Source organism: Megalopta genalis, chromosome 14 (assembly GCF_051020955.1).
Source record: "Megalopta genalis isolate 19385.01 chromosome 14, iyMegGena1_principal, whole genome shotgun sequence".
NCBI lineage: Eukaryota > Metazoa > Arthropoda > Insecta > Hymenoptera > Halictidae > Megalopta > Megalopta genalis.
Window position 1 is genome coordinate 4,031,677 of NC_135026.1, and position 20,553 is coordinate 4,052,229.

Consider the following 20,553-nt stretch of genomic DNA (forward strand, 5'->3'; position numbering starts at 1 on the left):
GCGTCTTGCTTGATTGCCGCGGACGCAATATAAACGACGCATCGCTGCACTTTTTTCCAGCTGTTTTTTTCTCTCTCTCTCTCTCTCTCTCTTCCTTCTCGTTTAAACCCCCCGCTCCCGCTCCCGCCGTTGCCTAACGGCCGCCACGCAATTTTATCCGGTTCCGCGCGTGTTCGTTCGGCCGCGACGTTAATTACGTTATTCTTCTTCGCCGGTCGTCCGCTCGCCGCTGCCGAGACCCCGGTCTCGAATCTCGAAATCCGCTGAAATCCGAAGACATCCGTTCGAAATCCGTTCGAAAAACAGTTGAAACTCGTTAAATTATTCGAGTTATTCTTTCCATTATTTCCATTATTTTTTCATTATTTTTCTATGAACTACCTTGTCCATAGCTTCAACAATCCAGGTTGACAGGCGATTAGGTCACGTTTTAGATTGTGGTAGCGGAGGTAAATCACGCGAGGCAGCGACCGTGTTGGAAGACTCGTCAGGATTCCTATTCCGCAAAATGTTGTGAATCAGCGACAGCCGCCGCGACGCGTGTCCGCGTATTCAATATATTATTTATCAGTATATTGATTCAATATATTATATTGATTCATTATATTATTGATTCAATATATTATATTGATTCAGTATATTATTGATTCAATATATTAATGATTCAGTATATTATTGATTCAATATATTAGTGATTATATTATTGATTCAGTATATTATTGACTATATTATTGATTCAGTATATTATCGATTCAATATATTATATATTGATTCAGTATATTATTGATTCAATATATTATTGATTTAATACATTGTGTTGATTCAGTATATTATATATTGATTCAATATATTAGTGATTATATTATTGATTCTGTATATTAGTGATTTAGTATATGATTGACTATATTATCGATTCAGTATATTATATATATATTAGTGATTATATTATTGATTCAATATATTAGTGACTATATGATTGATTCAATATATTAGTGATTATATTATTGATTCAGTATATTAGTGATTTAGTATATTGTTCATTATATTATTGATTCAATATATTAGTGGTTATATTATTTATTATATTATTGACTATATCATTGATTCAGTATATTACTGATTCAATATATTATTGACAATATTATTGAGTCAATATATATATACATTATTGATCACATTATCGATTCAATAAATCCTTATCATCATACACTACCCAACAACAATAAAAACGAGTCACAAGACTCGACCAATCATCCCCCGTCACCCCAAATCACCCGTTTTCGTTTCCAATCGCCGAATGGCGCAATTCTGGACAAGTTACTGCATCCAGAACCAAATTATACACCGTTGGCAAACAAAATAAAACAGATCAGCGCCGCCTCGTACCGACCTACAAGATCGCACACAGGGTCGTCGGTTACGTCGTCTTTGATAATCGAATCGCCGTGCCGCGCGCGCGCGCGCGCGCTCCCGATCAGAAATTAAGGTCGACGTCGATCATTGTTAGCGAACGCTGAATCGAACGCGGCTAATGACACGATCGGTATCGCTTTGTCCCCATCCCCCCCCCCTCCCCACCGAGATTACCGGGCGAGCATCGGCGGGGCTTTAATTACTGTTACCAGAAACGAGCGAGTTTTCTGAGCAGAGATCGATCGACGTGTCGCGGTGCACGTCGCGGCGCAGAGCCGCCGCGTCTTCGACGGACACGACGGCCAAGCGTGTTGCAACGGGACAGTGATTAGCCGGGGCTTCTTCTTTTGATTAAGATTCTTTTGTGCCCCCACCCCTCCCCCGCACCCCGGTGTACCTTCGGAAAGAGGTAATTGCGAATTACGAGGTTCTAATTAGAAATCCGTTGGACCGTTTCACGGGCGCCGCGATCCGAAATTGCAGTCCTCTGCGGAGGGCAGGACGGGGGGGGGCGAGGCGGGGGGAATCGCAACGCCTACACGCCGGCGTTCGCCTGACCTGGAATCCCGAATTAAAGGCGACAATTAAAACGTCCGTCGGCTCATTTGATTGGCCCCCGGCGCCGACCGGCGTCGACTTCCTCATTGATCGTGCCGTGTGATTAAAGCCGCCCGCTCCCCCCCTCCTCCCTCCCTCTCCGCTACCCGCCTGAGAGTGAATCGAAACACGCGGCGCGCGGCCGGGGTTTATTCCCGATAACAGCTATCCGCTGTTCTTTCCCCTCAGATAAGACACGCTCCCGTTTAGAAAACCAAACTTGTCTTCGCGCGCGCGCGTGTGCCTCCGGTGATCGATTCGAATTACACGGGAACTGCATTATCGAAATGCAAGTTGCTGTTCTGGATGTCGTTGCCGGATGATGCTCGCGACCGACACAATTTTATGTCGACGCAGGGAACGAACCGAAGTGTTAAAAGCTCGGCTTGCCGAGTTGCTCGGTGTGGGTCAGTGTTTTAGGGAACAGTGGAGGGGAGGGGGTGGAGTTGTTGGGAACCTAGCAAACCCTGAGAGTACCAAGAAGACTCCTTGGTACTTTGGGAAGCATGTTTTAGTAGAGGATTTGGTATCTAGCTGTTTTCGCTGAAGAGGACATCTTCAATATCTAGCAGACCCTAGTAGAAGAAGAAGAAGAAGAAGAGAAGAAACCTGCTAGAGGATTCTTCAGTATTTTAGCGAGAATAGCAGCAGCCTCCAACCTAGCAGATGCTACCTTAAAGATCGCTGAGAAAGACTCGTACCAGATAACAGCATTAAGGATAATCGGATATTAAAGTCACAAGATTCTGTTCTCTCCATTTCAATACAGTAATTTCTCCCTGAAATGCCAAATTTTGGGTTGCTGGGAATTTCCCTGTGTCAGTACTACGCCTATGTAATTTATTGCTACGTCGCGGCGCGACGCGAATTTTCGGCAGATATTACGAAATGTTCTGTTTGCCTTCGAATCGTGTTATGTAGTCTCTGAATTGCCTCCGAATTGCCTTTGTATAGTGTCACGTGGCCTCTGAATTGCTTTTGAATCGTATCACGTGGTTTTCAAATTGCCTCCGAATAGTGTCACGTGACCTCTGAATTGCCTTTAAATTGCCTTCGAATAGTGTCACGTGGCCTGAGAATTGCCTTCAAATCATGTCACGTGGCCTCCGAATTGCCAAATTGCCTTCGAATCGTGTCAAGTGGCCCACGAATTGTCTCCGAATAGTGTCACGTGGCCTCCGAATTGCCTTCGAATAGTGTTACGTGACCCCCGAATTGCCAAGTTACCTTCGAATCGTGTCACGTGACCCCTGAATTGCCAAATTGCCTTCGAATCATATCACGTGGCCTCCGAATTGCCCCGAATCGCGACTCAGTATTCTCGGATCCGCAGCTTTCGTTTCCGACCTCCAAACACATCTTTTTCGTAAAATCACTGTACTCAAAAAATCCTGCTAAAAAATCACTTCAGTCTCGAAAAACAGGCTTCCCGTAAATCCTGAACATAGAGGAGCCCCGGCAGAAGCAAAAACACTTGCACCGCGGCTACGATACCGTGGACAAAGGTGGATATCGCGCGATACCCGGAACTTGTAATGCGATTAAGCTCCGCTTTATTACCGGGAATCTCGTTCGGCTAACCGAATATAATAGTTGAATCACGTTGAAGCTATCGCTTTATAATCGCGTGGAGACGCAGTCGGTGAAATAAATCAGTCGGACCGTGTCCGGATTCGTCGGATTAACGGAGGCAGATAGGAATTTTCGGCCCGTGACTTAATTTACCGGGGCTCGCTCGCTCGCTCGCACTCGGTTCTCCCTGTTCCCATCCCCCCGTTCGTCAACCAACTCTCTCCCTACATCGCACGACAACTGGGGCGACCAGCGCGGGGGACGATAAAGAGGTTAATACGATTTTACGCGGCAAACGAGAGAAAATACCGTGGGTGTGCGCGTCCGTCGGTGCTCGTCGGCGACGGAAAAGACCAACTGGGCCAACGGGCGACAACCGGTCTCGGGCTATGCAATTGTTCAGCGCGGAATCGGGGCCCTTTGAGTTCCGGGGGCCAGTGTTGCCACCTCCTCTATTCACAAGTCTGCAAAAAATACTCAGAGCTTCGAATCTGCGGCGCTGGATGCGTAAATCACTCGATCACGAGTCCGGACTATCCGCGATGGAAGCGAAAAGCATCCTTCGACCAGTCTTGGCAACGTTGCATCTATGGCTGGAATTTTTCGAGATCGTCTCCGGAGATGTCCCTGCATTCGCTCGCGCCTCCAGAAGTCGGTAAATGTCCGTGAATCCACAGAAAAAGCAGCAGACGTGGCAACGCCGCGACGGGGGCCAGTCTCGGCAACGTCGCATCTATGGCTGGAATTCCTCGCAACCGCCGCCAGAGATGTCGCTGCATCCGTTCGCGCCACCAAAAGTCGGTAAACGTCCGCGGATCCACCGACAAGCCGGAACACGTGGCAACATCGCATCTATGGCTCGAATTTATCGAGATCGCCTCCGGAGATGTCCCTACATTCGCTCGCGCCCCCAGAAGTCGGTAAAAGTCCGCGGATCCATGGAAAAGACGGGAGACGTGGCAACGCCGCAACGAATGCCAGTCTCGGCAACGTCGCATCTACGGCTGGAATTTCTCGCGATCGCTGCCAGAAGTCCGTAGGCAAAGTTAAACGTCCGCGAATGCACGGAAAAGACGACAGACGTGGCAACACCGCAACGGGGGCTAGGCGGACCCAGTCCGCGAATCGGCAACCGCGCGGCTAATGGCCGGCGAACGTTGTTGAAATATTGAAGGGAAATATCGCCGCGCCGTCTATGGCCGCGTAAAACTTCTAAATAGATGCCTAACGACCCGTTGCCGGCGCGGAAACAAGAGTTTCGCCGGCGCCCTGTTCGGTCGGGCGTCATCGATGCGCCGGGTCTCCTCTATTTTCTTCGCGAAACGCCGCGCGAACCGGCGGGGAAAAAAAATGGTCGCCGCGCTAACGGGAACCGTTCCGCCGCGTAAGGATCCTAAGTGCTTGTAATTGCCGCGTTAGGGTCGTTGCGGAAGCCGCTCGCCGATCCACGGCCTGCAAATTGGCGAGCATCGTGCCGAACGCGCTTCGGAAAGCAGACTACGATCCGTGTGAAAAGTAGATTCTTTCCTTTCGTGTTTCAGTCTGGAACGACGAAATCGATGAAAAAAGATTTTCGTTCTTGAATAGTTTTGCGAGAAAATTTCAGGGTGTTGTATTTTCTTTCGGAGTATAATTCGGAATCGTCGAATCGAGTTAAAAAGTTCTCCGTACACTTTATAATAGTGCAACAATAACCTAAACCATCAAAGATTTTGCGTATATTTTAAATCACTTGAGAGCAAAGTAATCTCAACAAAAATGTCTGATCTCTATCCTACCGTATGTATACGTTTATCTACTTTAAGTACGGTTGCCAGAAAAATAAGCTAGATTTCAAGCGGAAAGAGTGGTGGTAGGCCGAGTGACGCGGCGGCGTTCGGTGATTCCCATACGTCTGTCGTGTCACGTGATCTTTGCACTCAGTAGTCACTCTCCTAGCTTAAAATCTAGCTTATTTTTCTGGCAACCATAATCGTGCGACTGCGATGACCTATATCGGAGAACGCTCCGAACAACTTTCGTTAATCGATTTAGCAATGGCTACCGTTTCGCTTATTTGGTTCTCCAATTCCCAGGCTATTTTATTCGTTTTTTTATTCCGTACCGATTTTTATTCTCTTATACCGATTAATCGCTGACGTATTACGGTCTCTTCGTTGCAGATGTTTTGAGGCGTTATCGGTCGGCAAAGATGAAGACCGTAATCGCGTCGTGTTTCCTGCCCGTCTTTGCGCTGATCAGCGGCGTGGTGTCCGTCGATTGGAAACACAGCGCCGCCCTAGACGACAAGTTCCTGGTCCTGTGGACGCCCGGCGAGAACGATATCATGTTCGAGATCCAAGTGAAAACCCTCGGCTACATGGGCTTCGGTTTCTCCAAGGACGGCGACAAGGTCCGAGCGGACATGGTCATCGGATGGGTGGACAATAACGGACAGCTCCATCTCCAGGTAAGTGTCCCCGAGGACGACCCGCCCCGGCGGAGTTCTTTCACGTTTCTGGGATCGTGCAGCTCCTTTCGCCTTACGGAAACGTTCCAGATTCTCGCTGGAAAGTTAATCGCCGGTCTGCAGTTGTCGCGCAGCGACCGTTCTGACCTTTTCCGATTTTATCGCGAACAACGTCGAACGAGGAAATTAAGAGCAATTAACGAAATTTTATTTCGATCAACCGTCGTCTTACCGCTGCAATTACAGTGTCAATGAATAGCTGAGATTCCGCCGATTAAAACGAGTCCAAACACGATGCAAATCGGATCGATTCGAGGTGACCGCGATGTACAGGGTGAACAGAATAATTTGATCATTTCGAATATTTTGCTTGCATCGACGTCCTGTAAAAATATCGAAGTTAGATATTTCTTGGCGAGTAATTACGGATCAAATATGTGCGAACATTGATCTATTGCAATCGCGAAAACGTTCAAAGTGATCAGGTTATTGCGATCACTCGGTATATGGTAAGAAGCGCTTCGCGGTCCGATTTCCGTCGTGTTTGGGCTCATTTGAATCGCGCGGATCTCAGCTATTCGTTGATGCTGCGATCATAATCAAATTACATTGTTTTTCCGAAATACGATCTTCCAAAAATTCACTTTTGGCCTGGATAAACGGGTTTCCAGTGGCCAGAGCGCGTCGCCCATGGCCGCGGATGTCGCGGCTGGCAAAAATTTGCTCAATTATAGTCGGGGAATTGAAAATGATCGACCGCCGAGACGATTACTTGCATCGGCGGTCGCCCGTCGCCGGATTATATTCATTTCCCAGGGCCCGACGTGGAATCATTTCAACTAATTACTCTTATGCTACCGATCCGATGCGTCGAACGTCGTCGAGCGCCGCTCCGATGGGCAGGGCCACGGTGGAGGGGGTGCGGGTACAAGCATAATGATAGTCCTTTCGGAGATAAGTAATGGGTTTCTCGTTTCGATCGGTGGATCGGATAGTTATCAATCTTGCCAACGAAAGCCAGCGGCCTGTCATTACGCGTGCTCGTCATTTTGTACGACACTCGGCCGTTTTATTTCTCGCGGACGATTATCTCGGACGATTTTCAGTCGCCGTGCATGATGTATCGCTTTTCTGGTCCGGCTGCTACGGAACGGATAACATTCGACCGGGAAGAGTCCGGGGAAGGGGAATAGAAATGCGTCTGTCCTCGATTCGAAGTGTCGCGGCGGAGATCCGCGAGCGTTTAAAATATCTTGGCTCCTCGATTCAACGGTTTGACAACGCTCTCGACCGGTCTCTGAAATCGCGGCGGATGTCGCTCGAAACCGGTTCGATAAGTCTTCTGTACGCGCTTTAAATTTTCTCGACTGCGGCTAGATACGGAAAATAAAGCAACGCGGGATCTGAAGACGTAAGAGCGAACGTAACATCGGCGTTGCTATGTTTCCGGATTTTTTAAACATTCATTTCGCAACTGAAAATTCTGAAAAAATTCAGAGCATTGTGTCCTGTCAAGTAGACGCTTCGTGAATTTTTTCGGAATTTTCCGTTGAACACAACTGAAACATTCGACAATAATCTTTTACTCCTGTAATGTAGTCTACGTTCTCAAGTTTCCGGATTTTTTAAAAATCCATTTTGCAACTGAAAATTCTGAAAAAATTCAGAGCGTTGTGCTACATTAGGTAGGCACTTTTTAAATTTTTTCGGAATTTTCCGTTGAACACAACTAAAACATTCGACCATAACCTTTTACCCCTGTGATGTAGTCTACGTACTCAAGTTTCTGGATTTTCTAAAAATCCATTTCGCAACGGAAAATTCTGAAAAAATTCAGAGCGTTGTGCCCCTTTGGATAGTCACTTCGTGAATTTTTTCGTAATTTTCCGTTGAGCAGTCCCCGAGCAATCGAGCACAATCTGCCACATCGATTTAAATCCACTCCTGTGGCGTAGTCAGCGTTCTCAAGTTTCAGGATTTTTCAAAGATTCATTCCGCAGTCAAAAATTCTGAAAAAATTTCTAGCGCTGTGTCCCATTAGACAGACGATTTACGAATTTTTTCGTAATTTTCCATCGGGTGAAACGAAAGAAATCGGTTTCGATTTAATCGCGGAAGTACTCTCGCGACAAGTACTTGAGATTTAGCTTAGCGGTTTATCCGGAACCGGGCCATCGAGTAGCCTAAACAAAAGTGAGTTTGTCGGGGTGACGTTCGAGCATCTTATCCGACTATGCCCTTTAAAACATCGTCGCCCGTCGACGTAAACCCTTCTCGAAAACCGGACTCGGGAGGATTACGCGGTATCCTCCCTTTCATCAGCGCAGCGCGGCTGTTGTCACTTTACCCGGGTTTCTACGTAAGCATCGGGGGCCCCAGCGCTGGGAGATGAATGTCATATTCCCTTTTCCTCGCCCCCCCCCCCCCCCCGCCGGAGCTTTCCTCTCTGACGCAAATGGGACGGCCAGCGGCACACGAGCAACCGTGACTTCGCTGCTTTCTCCGTCGCTGTTTCTTCTTTGCCGAGCGCGACGGCGGCGGCGGCTCTCTTATTTGCCGGCTCGCCGTTGAATATTTCTTTTAAAACGGCCCTCCGCGAGGACCGGCAACGGCCGCGCCGCACCGCGTTCCGTCGCGTCGCCACGCCGTTTCATCATCGCCCAGGCCGTGGCTACTTCGCGCGGAATTTCCTGGCGACGGCGAATCCGCTTGGCGTCGCGCTCTGCGTCACTGTCAACAACGCGACAGATGTTCCTCCTTTTCTGATTACCCGCCACGGTTAACGACTACAATTTCCCCTCCAGTCTTTTACCGTCCTCGGGCCGCCAGTAATTTCTGTGTATTCCCGCGGCCCATCGAGCCGTCGTTCGCGATCCTCGCTGATGCACTGACCCCTTGACCCGTCACTTCTTTTTAGGCTGCGGTGATCGACCGTCGTTATCCAAGATTGCGAGATCGCAATTAATTGCAAAGACAAATCCGAGAATACTAGGTCACGATTTTTAGAGACTCGCGGCAATTCAGAGATCACGTGACACGATTCGAAGGCGATTCGGTGGCCACGTGACACGATTCGAAGGCAAATGAACCATTTTGTATTGTAGCAAATGCATTGTAAATAAATTACATAGGCGTAGGACTCTAGTACAAGGCCAGGATTATGTCAGCGTTAAGTCAAGGTTACGTCAATGAGCATTTTGCATTGTAGAGAAAACTGTGTAGCAAAAGCATCGTAGCATAGCTTTTTAGTAATTAATTACATGGGCGTAGAACTAGTACAAGGTTATGTCAAGATTATGTCAAAGTGATATCAAGGTTCTGTCAAGATTATGTCAATGACCATTTTGTAATGTACCAAAAGCATAGTAGCATCACGTCGTGGCAATAAATTACATAGGCATAGGACTAGTGCACGAGGTTATGTCAAAGTTATTTCAAGGCTATATCAAGGTTATGTCAATGACTATTTTACGTTGTAGCAAAAGCTAGATAGCAAAAGTATTGCAGCATCGCGCCGTAGCAATAAATCACATAGGCGTAGGACTAGTGTACAAGGTTATGATGTCAAGTGTTTCGTCGGTGATGTCAAGGTTTTATCAAGGTTATGTCAATGACCATTTTACACTATAGCAAAAGTATTGCATCATCCCGTCCTGGCAATAAATTGCATGGGCGTAGGACTAGTGCACGAGGTCATGTCAAAGTTATTTCAAGGCTATATCAGGATTATGTTAATGATCAATTTTGCATTGTGGCAAAAGCTAGGTAGAAAAAGCATTATAGCATCGCAACGTAGCAATAAATCACATAGGCGTAGGACTAGTGTACAAGTCTATATCAAGGTAATGTCAAGGTGATATCAAGGTTTTGCCAAGGTTATGTCAATGACCATGTTGCATTGTAGCAAAAGCTATGTAGTAAAAGCATTGCAGCATCGCGTCGCGGCAATAAATCACATAGGCGTAGAGGCAGCACAGAGAAATTCACAGCAACCCGCAATTCGGCAAATCCGGATCGAATTGACTCTAATTGAAAGATTGTTTTACTCGCGAACAAATTCGTGACGAATACAAGAACAGTCCCTTACGGCTTAACAATTTGAACTTGTCTGGGACCTGCGTCGAACCATTGACTGGAACGCCACTGATTAGAAAGACAGCAGTTCGCTAGAAAACAACGAACGAGACAAGAAACATTTCTCCGAGCCGTCTGCGCGGCGGTGAGTTACACACCGCGGAATTTCGGTTCGTTTCGTGCGAGGAGGCGCCCGGAAGCGAGGCGTGAAGCCACGCGAGGAAAAGAATCCTGGCTGAATTGGAACGGGGGCTACGGTAAGGTGGTGGCGGTGTTCGAGCAACGGGTGCAAAACGAGCATCCATAAGGACGAGAAATCGAGCACTAGCAGAGAAAGATAACAGCGGAGAAAGAGAGCGAGAAATAGAGAGGGGGGGGGGGGTGATAGAGTGAGAAGAGAGGAAGAGTCAGGGAGCGAGAGGGGGGACACAGGGCGAACGAAGAGAGAAAGAGAGAGCGCGAGAGGCAGGAGCCAGAGGGAGAACGAAGAGAGAAGAGAAGGGAGGGGGGAGAAGAGGAAGAGAGTCCGGGGTCGGTGGTTCGGGCCGGTCTCTCGGACGCCCGCGGCTGTTCTGGTTCTAAGATTACGATCATAACGAAAAACCTTCTCGCTCCCATTGGCCGTCAACTCCGGGCGCCCTTCGTTCTCTCTCCCTCCGCGCGTCCCGCCGATACCGCTGTCTCGGTCCGTCCCGTCCGGCAGCTTGTCCCCCACCTTTTTCTTCGTGGCGTCGTTCTCCGTATGAGAACGTCCGGCGACGGCTGCATCGCATAGAGCATTGCGCGGCACGGCATGCATTATGGAACGAGCGGGCAACGATTCTACCGGAAAAATTGCGGACACGCGAGACGGACGCGATCTGCAGCCTGACTACCTAACCGCCTACTCTGTCTCTCCCACTCTCTCTCTCTCTCTCTCTTCTCCTATTTTTCTCTCCACCTACTTTCCGTCTCTTCCGATTTCTCGCTCCTCTTCTCTATTAACCCCTAAGGTTTCCTCCTGGTCCTGCCAGAGGACTCGACCGGTAGGGCTATGTAACAGGTCCTGCTTTAGAGGCGAGGATAACGTTAGGACGTTTGAGGAAGGTGTGTGGATTGCGGGGAATAAAGGGAGCATTTGGTACTAAGCACCTGCTAGTGGACTTGGTAGTATCTGACAGACATTGGGAAAAGAGACACTGGTAGTTTAGTAAACTCAACTTTAGGGGACTCGTTAGTATGTAGCAGAACCTACCAGAGTGTACTCGCCGTCAATATCTAGCAGATCCTAGTAGAAGATTCATCAGTAGTTTAGTGGACCTAGGTTTAGAGAACTCATGAGTACCAAGCAGACTAGTAGGGTCTAGTAGAAAGTACTCATCATCGATATCTAGCAGATCCTAGTAGAAGACTCATCAGTATTTTAGCAAACTCAACTTTCGAGGACTCATTAGTATTTAGCAGACCCTACTAGAGCGTACTTATCATCAATACCTAGCAGATCCAAGTAAATGACTCATCAGTATTTCAGAAAACCTAATTTTAGAGGATTAATTAGCATTTAGCAGATCCTAGTTGAGCATACTCATCATCAATATCTAGCAGATCCTAGTAGAAGACTCATAAGTATTTTAGAAAACTTAATTTTAGAGGACTCTGCTCATCTAGTAGACAGTACTCATCATCAATATCTAGCAGATCCTAGTAGATGACTCATCCGTATTTTAGAAAACCTAATTTTAGAGGATTAATTAGCATTTAGCAGATCCTAGTTGAGCATACTCATCATCAATATCTAGCAGATCCTAGTAGAAGACTCATAAGTATTTTAGCGGACCTAGATTTAGTGGACTCATGAGTACCAAGACTAGTAGGGTCTAGTAGACAGTACTTATCATAAATATCTAACAGATCCAAGTTTTCACACCCAACTCAAACGGCGACACAACCTATATATACAACATATACACACAACCTATACAGTGTGTCCCAAAATCATGCTACACCCGGGAAATGAGAGCTTCCTGATACAATTCGAAGTAACTTTTTCCTTTGCAAAAATGTTCTCCAAGGCTTCGTTCAGGAGTTATTAACGAAAAACGCGGACCAATTAGATAGCGTAGGCGGAGCGTAAGCGAGCGCGGGCGTGGCGCCGTAGGTTTTTCGTTAATAACTCTTGAACGAAGCCTCGGAGAACATTTTCGCAAAGGAAAAAGTTGCTCCAAATGACCCGAGGAACCCTCTATTTCTCGAAAGTAACATAATTTTATGACACCCTGAATTTACAGCCTAGTGGCCTAAGCGGCATCCGCCGGATTAATCCGGAGTGGCAGATCCTTTGGTTTCCCGGCGAATGGAAATCTTAGCGTGGCCCCTTCGAAGGCACGTAGGGTCCGCGGGACTGCGAGAAATCGTCGGTTCAGTCGTACGCCGCGGCGAGGGGAGCGAAAGCGGTTGACGTCGATTGATTAAAGCAAGAGTCCAGGGCCACTCCAATCAGCCGATTCTTTCGCACGATCGGGCGCATCTAATCCTGTTTAAAGGGAATATATTTCGCCCGGGCGCCGTTATGGTTATTACCCGGCCAGGTAGGGTGGGGGGGGGGGGCGAGCAGCCGCGTAAAAGTACCGACAAGACGAATCGAAGTTGATTAAAGATGTACCGCCCGATACATTCCGGGGCCGGCTCGGCGGCTGCGGGAGGGGGAGGGGGGAGGGCCGTTGTGTGCCGTACCACTTCGGCTGGCGCGTCTCTTCAGCCGGCTGAATTCAATTTTCCTGGTCTAATTCTTTTATTCGCTTCGTTTAACTTCCCTGTTTCCGTTCGGCACGTCGTTTCACGGCGGGATCCGTGGCTCGGTGTCTATTTGAGGTCTTTTCTGCCTGGAATACCCTCTCCACGAACAACCGGCCGGGACGCGAGCCGACGGGACGGAGGGAGGGGGGGGGCGAGGGATTTGCGTTGCTAGACAGCTACGATTTCGTACTTCCGAAACGGAGGCATTATTTTTTGCTCGGTTACCTCCGTCATAGTCCGCCCCCCGTTCGTGGCGTAACCATTTTTCCAGCCAACCGAGCCACCCGCGGGAAGAGGAGATACATATATACATAGATACCTGGAGCCGAGGGCGGAACCCGTAGACGGTGGCGGCAAATGAAACGTTACAAATGTTTCTTTTGGCGAGGCCGCGGGATTTTTTCGCCGGGTACTGGATCGGTGAATACGAATGGGAGAAATCGACGCGGGGCGATGCATGCGAGAAGTAACGGCGAATGAAAGATTCGACCTCGGCCGACGGAAAATGTATCGGGCGTTGAGCAGAGCACCGTGGATGCGTGTTGACTCGATAAAAATTCAGTGAACGCGAATTGAGCGGGAATTAATTTTCCGTGAATTGAGTGGATGTGAGTCCAGTGAATATGAGTCTCTTAAAGATGAGTCAATTAAATATGTGTCTACTAAATATGAGTCTAATGAATATGAGTCGAGTTGAATGTGAGTCCAGTGAATATGAGTCTATTAAATATGAGTCCAGTGGATACGGGTCCGGTGAATGTGAGTCTATTAAATATGGGTCTAGTGAATATGAGTCTAATGAATATGAGTCTAGTGAATATGAATCTATTGAATATGAGTCTAGTGAATATGAATCTCTTAAATATGAGTCTAGTGAAAATGAGTCTAGGGAATATGTGTCCAGTGAATATGGATCCATTGAATAGGCGTCCAATGAATATAAATTCAGTGAATATGGATCCATTGAATATGAGTCCAGTGAATACGAATCTATTAAATATGAGCCTAGTGAATATGAATCTAATGAATATGAATCCAGTAAATATGAATCTAATGAATATGAAACCAGTGAATATGATTCTAATGAATATGAATCAAGTGAATATGAGTCCACTGAATATGAATCAAGTGAATATGAGTCCACTGAATATGAGTCCATTGAATGTGAGTTCAACAAACATGTGTCCAATAAATATAGATTCAGTGGACATGAATCCAGTGAATATGAGTCTAGTAAATATGAATCCAATGAATATGAGTCCAGCAAAACTGAATCCCGTGACTATGAATCCAGTAAATATGAGCCCAGTAAAAACTTAAGTCCAGCGACTACGAACCGAGTGAACATTGTCCCAGTAAATATGAATCCAGTAAACCAGAATCCAATGAACACGAATACACAGCAACCGAAGAGCCGTCCCGCGATCCCCCGCGGAACGCACAGAATCGGGGGCCGAAGCCTCGCGATTATTTAAGTCGAATTGAAAATCCGGAAGGTCGCAAGAAGCTCGTTTATATTCCGCGGCGGAGCTCCCTTATCAAACGCTGCAAGAGAAAAGTATTCCATGCATAACCGTTCCCCGACTACAGCGAAAAATTGCATGTATTCCGTCCCGGCCGTATTACTCCGGCCAGCCCGGCTAAACTCTAATTTAAATTCCGACGCGTTTAGATCGGAATAGATTCCGCATGCGGGAACAGGGCCGTGGTATCGGCGCGTTCGACGAGGGGTTCACCTTGGGTGCCGCCCAAAATACTAACTTCGTTTCTTGCCCTATTATTCTTGAATAGCTCCCCAGCCTTCTAGCTCCTATGGAGCAACATCGGTGCACTTTTATGCTCTGAAACTCACCGTACACTTCGCGGTTACCATCATTACGTCTTTTAATCGATTTATCTTAATTTCTGACTGAAACACTGACACATGATTTCGTACACGCTGCTTGTACAGGTTATTGTAAAAGAGTCGTACGCCCCCACTCCACCGTACACGAGTCCCGCCGCGTCACGTGGCCTACTCCTACTTCGCTGTATACGAGGTCCAGCGCGTCACGTGGTCTACTCCCACTCCACTGCACGCTATGCCCGGCGCGTCACGCGGCGTGCTCCCACTCCGCTGCACGCTAGGCCCACCGCGTCATGTGCAATACTCCCACTCCGCCGTACGCGAGTCCTGCTGCGTCACGTGGCCTACTCCCACTCCGCCATATACAAGGCCCGACGAATCACGTGGCCTACTCCCACTCCGCCATATACAAGGCCCGGCGCATCACGTGGCCTACTCCCACTCCGCCATATACAAGGCCCGGCGCATCACGTGGCCTACTCCCACTCCGCTGCACGCTAGGCCCGCCGCGTCACGAGATCTACTCTTACTCCGCTGTATGAGAGGCCCAGCGCGTCACATGACGCACCCCCACTCCTTCAGCTTGGAATCTAACTTATTCTTCTGGCAACTACTTTTCAGTCCTGTCTTATTTCAGTGATATTTTACTCTACCATTCTCTATTAATGCTTCCTCGACTTTTTCACAGTTTAGTAAATTATATTTACCACTTATTGACTACTTTATTTATTTATTACTCTTTTCCTTTACATCAGTTCTTTTCTTCTCCAGTTCTTTTGCACGTTTCCAGTGCGACCAGTACAGTAACCATCTCCCGGTGTCGTTCAATGAATCGGTTACCACTATTGTTATTAAAATACATCGACAGTTGGATTCTCGGTTCTGTGTGGATTAAAAAGTGTCCGAATTAAACGGCGCTGTTTGCCGAGAGCGATTGTCGGGACCGGGTCGATTAATGGATTTCTCGAGCAAGTGTTTCTCGAACGACGACGACGAAGACGACCAGGAAATATGCTCCGGCGGGTTGTACGGCCTCGCCTTTCGCAGCATTTTCACGGCCCCATCCCCGGCGGCCTTTTTCAGCCACTTTGCCCGACTGCAGTGGCAAACCGCCGACAATGCGGAATAGGAATTTCATTCCGCGCGAAATGCCGCGGCTCCTCGTTTCTTTTTTTCTCTCTTTTTCTCTCTCTCTCTCCTCGGCGAGGTACCGAGCGCCTGTCCCGCATCCGGTCCCACACCGTGATTACATTCGACTCCGTGCGTGCGACCACGAGTAGGAGGAATGGCGGGGGGAGGGGGCTTGGAGGAGACACGTCGGCTCCTCGGTGCACAGTGCCTGGATTCCGAAATTAACTGCGGCGCAGGATCTCATTACCGTCCCGCCCGGAGCTACCGAGGACACACCGGCCGAAATAATCGCGCTGCCCCCCACCTCTCCCCTGCTCCACAGATCCCGGGTTTTTACGCGGCACCTCCTCCCCCCGCGCGCTCGCGCTCGCTCGCTCGCTCGCTCCCGTATTTCGTTTCTTTCGTTGCGGAACGCCGGAACCAAGATGCACGGGCTAAAACGGGGAACGATTTATCATGCTGCATTATTTATTCGAATGTCAGCCGCAGCTACAGAAGCGTTCTCCGCCCGTTTCTCCCGCGGCGAGCGCCTTCGCTCCATATGAGTTGTTAAATATTAACCGCCGCGGGCCGGTTCGCTCCATCGCCGCCTCCATTCTTTCTCGCGCTTCCGGTCGGCATGCTGCGCGCGGAAGATCGCGAGATAGAGAGAGAGAGAGAGAGACAGAGAGAGAGAGAGAGAGAGAGAGAGAGAGAGACAGAGAGAGAGAGAAGGATGGTTTCGATTCGCCAGCTGCTTTTGAAACCGTTCCTGTCGCGACTGTGCTTTTCTCACGCACCGTGCTTCGTGCTCTTTGCCACAGGATTGAAAATTTTTTGTTAATTATTTGGTTGGCTAATTATCAGGGATAACTAGATTTTTTTAAAGATAGTTTGAAACAGTTTTTGGAAGATTTCTCCTCATCTAATACAGATTATGGCATGATATATATATATAAATTTATAATAATATATACATATATAAGTATATATAAATATTCATTGTAATATACATATAATAATAGTATATATATCAATATTCATAAATATTTATAATAATATATAATAATAGTATATATTTATAAATTTATAGCAATATATACGTATATAAATATTCATAAACATTTATAATAATATATAATAACAATATATATGTATATATAAATTTCTAATAACATATACATAATACATAAATACTTATCAATATTTCTAATAATATATAAACATCTAAATATTTATAAATATTTATAATGATAAATAATAACAATATATATAGAAATTTGCAATAATAGATATACGTAAATATTTATTATAATATTTACAAATATAAATATTAACAGCGTCAAACACACATTTCAAACGCATACATCCTCGTTGAAAAAAGAAGGTTTCCGCACACCTTTTTAAACGGAATAATTTTTTCGAGACCCGAATTTTTTCTTAGACGATACAGAATTCACTTTTGTGAAATTCCTTTACAAAAACAAATCCTTTTTGTAAAATTTCGCCATCACTCGAAAGGACAAAAATAAAAGTAAAAAAAAACCCAATTTATCAACTCTCTCATCCCATAACGAAAATTAAAAAACAAAGGATCTACCTTTCGCGAATCTCTGCGAGAATCTGCGGCCCAGATTTTTCGAAAAGATATTAATACCTCTGCGGCGGATGTAGCGTGTCGATAACCGAAGCCGATAACGGTTTTCAATCGCGCTAGAAAATCAGTAGAAAATCGAGCGGTGAAAAAGCTCGTGCGGCAACGGTGCAACAGCAACAAGCCGAAATCTGGTAATCCCGCGCGCACGACAAACAGCATGGGAACGGCGGGAGAGAGAGGGGTTGGGGCGAGGGGGGAGAGAGAGGAGGGTGCGGGCTTGAAACAGAAACAATGACCGCGGCCCAGCCGCGTCAATCGACAGAGGGCGGCGGGAAAATAAAGCGGTTTTTCCCCCCTTCCCCGTCGCCCCGGTGGCTAGCGATCGGCAGGGTCGAAGGCGAGGGCCGCAAGAATTCGCGGATATTTGCTAGCGCGTGCACGCATTCAATTCCATTCGATGTTCGCAAACACGCGTCGCCGAGCGGCGCGACGCCCGGCTTTATTGCGCCGAGGCGCGGAACGCGCGCGCGCCGCCGCCGTTTCACGTGCGTTCCGACTGTTCGGTGAATAAATGATATGTTTAGTAATACCGCATCGGCTCGCGTATTCGCTAGTCACCGGAACGAGGGGACCGGACAAATAATACGCGGCCGGATGAATAAATCGAACGATGCGAGGGCCGAGCGGCTTGCCGCGCCGTGAAACGTGCCGCGAAGATATCGATTCTCGCTCTGCTACGAGCGTTCTTTGTCTCCGGGACCTTGGGACTGCCTCAAGGTCACGTCGAAAACTCGTGCTCTTGCGATATCGAAATATAAATACGGCGTTCCGTGTAAAAAACGCGAGGTGACCTTGAGATCACGTTGAAAAAATAGGAATAAGCATTTTTGTTCGTTGGTATGATATTCTACGTTGAAAATGATGAAGAATGTATCTAAACACCTTGGTTGTATCGCCAACCGTTCAGGAGTTATGTAAAACGACAGTAATTTTAAAATTAGGACACCCTATATGTAGGTGCAAGTGGAAATCGACTGCAGGACGCTGCCGGATGATCGCCGAATTTCTAAATTATTCATTGAATATTCAATATTCAATATTCAATATTAGAATTGCAATAAAGATTTAGTTTACTGAGTATTCAGTACTAGAAATAGAATGAAGAAATAGAATATTGTATATTTTGGTCATTAGAATTGGAATATTGAATATTATAATATTGAATATTAGGATATTGAATATTAGGATATTGAATATTAGGATATTGAATATTAGGATATTGAATATTAGGATATTGAATATTATAATATTGAATATAGGATATTGAATATTATAATATTGAATATTAGGATATTGAATCTGAAAATATTGAATATTAAAATGTTGAATATTAGGATATTGAATATTAAAATATTGAATATTAAAATGTTGAACACAAGAATTAGAATATCGAATATAGAACATTAAATATTAAAATTAGAATTAGAATATTGAATATTAAAATATTGAATATAAGAATTAGAATATTGAAAATTAGAATTAGAATATTGAATATGAAAATATTTAATATTGTAGTACTGAATATAAGAATTAGAATATTGAATATGAAAATATTTAATATTGTAGTACTGAATATAAGAATTAGAATATTGAATATTAGAAATAGAATATTGAATATCACAATTAGGCTATTGAATATTAGAATTAGAACATTGAATATTAGATATAGAACGTTAAATATTACAATCAGAATATTGATTATTGGAATTAGAATATATCGAATCCCACAAATAGCAGATACGTTCGCGGCGCGCACAGTGATCGTCCCTAGCCGGTGTAACATCGATAACAGAACCGTATTGCCATAAGCATTTTAAAAAGGTAGCATACGAGCGGAATCCGGCTAATCTCGCGGGAACGAAACGAAACGTTCAGAGACCGGAGACGCCTGTTACGTTTTGGACGGTATCCAAGCGGCCGAAATTGTGCTCTGCAACGTCGTAATCAATGAAGACTGCACGAAAATTGTTATTGCCCAATTAAGAAGGTACACGATTCACCGCGATCGTTTATTATACCCGACGAAGAAGCACGAGCGGCAACAATACGTGCGGGGGCTGCTCTTTGTCGTCGTCGACACAGAATTCGACGCGGGTAATCGAAATTACAGCGTGTTCGAGACGAACGCGGTGGTCGATAAACATTGCGAAAGGAATGAATATTGAAAATGAGAAAAATTAGCGACCGTGTAAATTGTAAAATATTCAATATTCAATATTTTAATATTCAATATTCTAATTCTAATATTTAATGTTCAATATTTTACTTCTAATATTCAATATTGTAATATTCAATATACTAATTCTAATATTCGATATCCTAATTTTAGTATTGAATATTCTAATTTTTTTCTATATTCTATACTACAATATTCAACATTCTAATTCTAATTCTAATATTTAATGTTTAATATTCTACCTCTAATATATATATTCGATATTTTGATATTCAATATTCTAATTCTAATATTCGATATTTTGATATCCAATATTCTAATTCTAATATTCATCGTTCCAATTCTAATATTCAATATTCAGTGTTCAATATTCTAATTCCAATATTCAATATTCTAATTCTTATATTCAATATTATAATATCCAATATTCTAATTCTAATAATCAATGTACCATATTCTATTTCTTCATTCTATTTCTTGTACTGAATACTCAATATATTAAATCTTTATTGCAATTCTAATATAGAATATTGAATATTCTAAATCTTCATTCGAATTCTAATATTGAATATTGAACATTGCAATATTGAAGGAACAATGAACTGCGATACAACAGCGAAATTGAAGCAACATTTTCCTCCGCGAAAATCTCGTCGACTGCCTCGTCGACGGGTCATTAACGGAAAACGCTGGTACAGCACGTGCCCCGCCCTCGCGTCAGCAAGCGCGCCGTCTCATCGGCCGCGGAGGCGGGGCGCCGGTTGCGCTCGCTCGCTGATTGGTCCGCGTTTCCCCTTAATAACTCGTTAACGCTTTCTCGTAGAAAATTTTCGCAAAGGAAAAAGTTGTTTCTAATCGCCTTAGCAATCGCCCTGTTCAAGAAC

At 45.6% G+C, this 20,553-nt stretch overlaps 1 protein-coding gene across 1 annotated transcript in view; it reads left to right on the forward strand.

The window, feature by feature from the left end:
- The window catches only part of olf413 (DBH like monooxygenase olf413), a 301,895-nt gene that overhangs the window by 148,478 nt on the left and 132,864 nt on the right, over window positions 1-20,553 (forward strand). Inside the window, exon 2 of the mRNA XM_076526364.1 lies at window positions 5,745-6,031. Within this exon, the coding sequence (XP_076382479.1) occupies window positions 5,774-6,031 (258 nt within the window). The 5' untranslated portion in view covers window positions 5,745-5,773. The remainder of the gene's footprint in view (window positions 1-5,744; window positions 6,032-20,553) is intronic.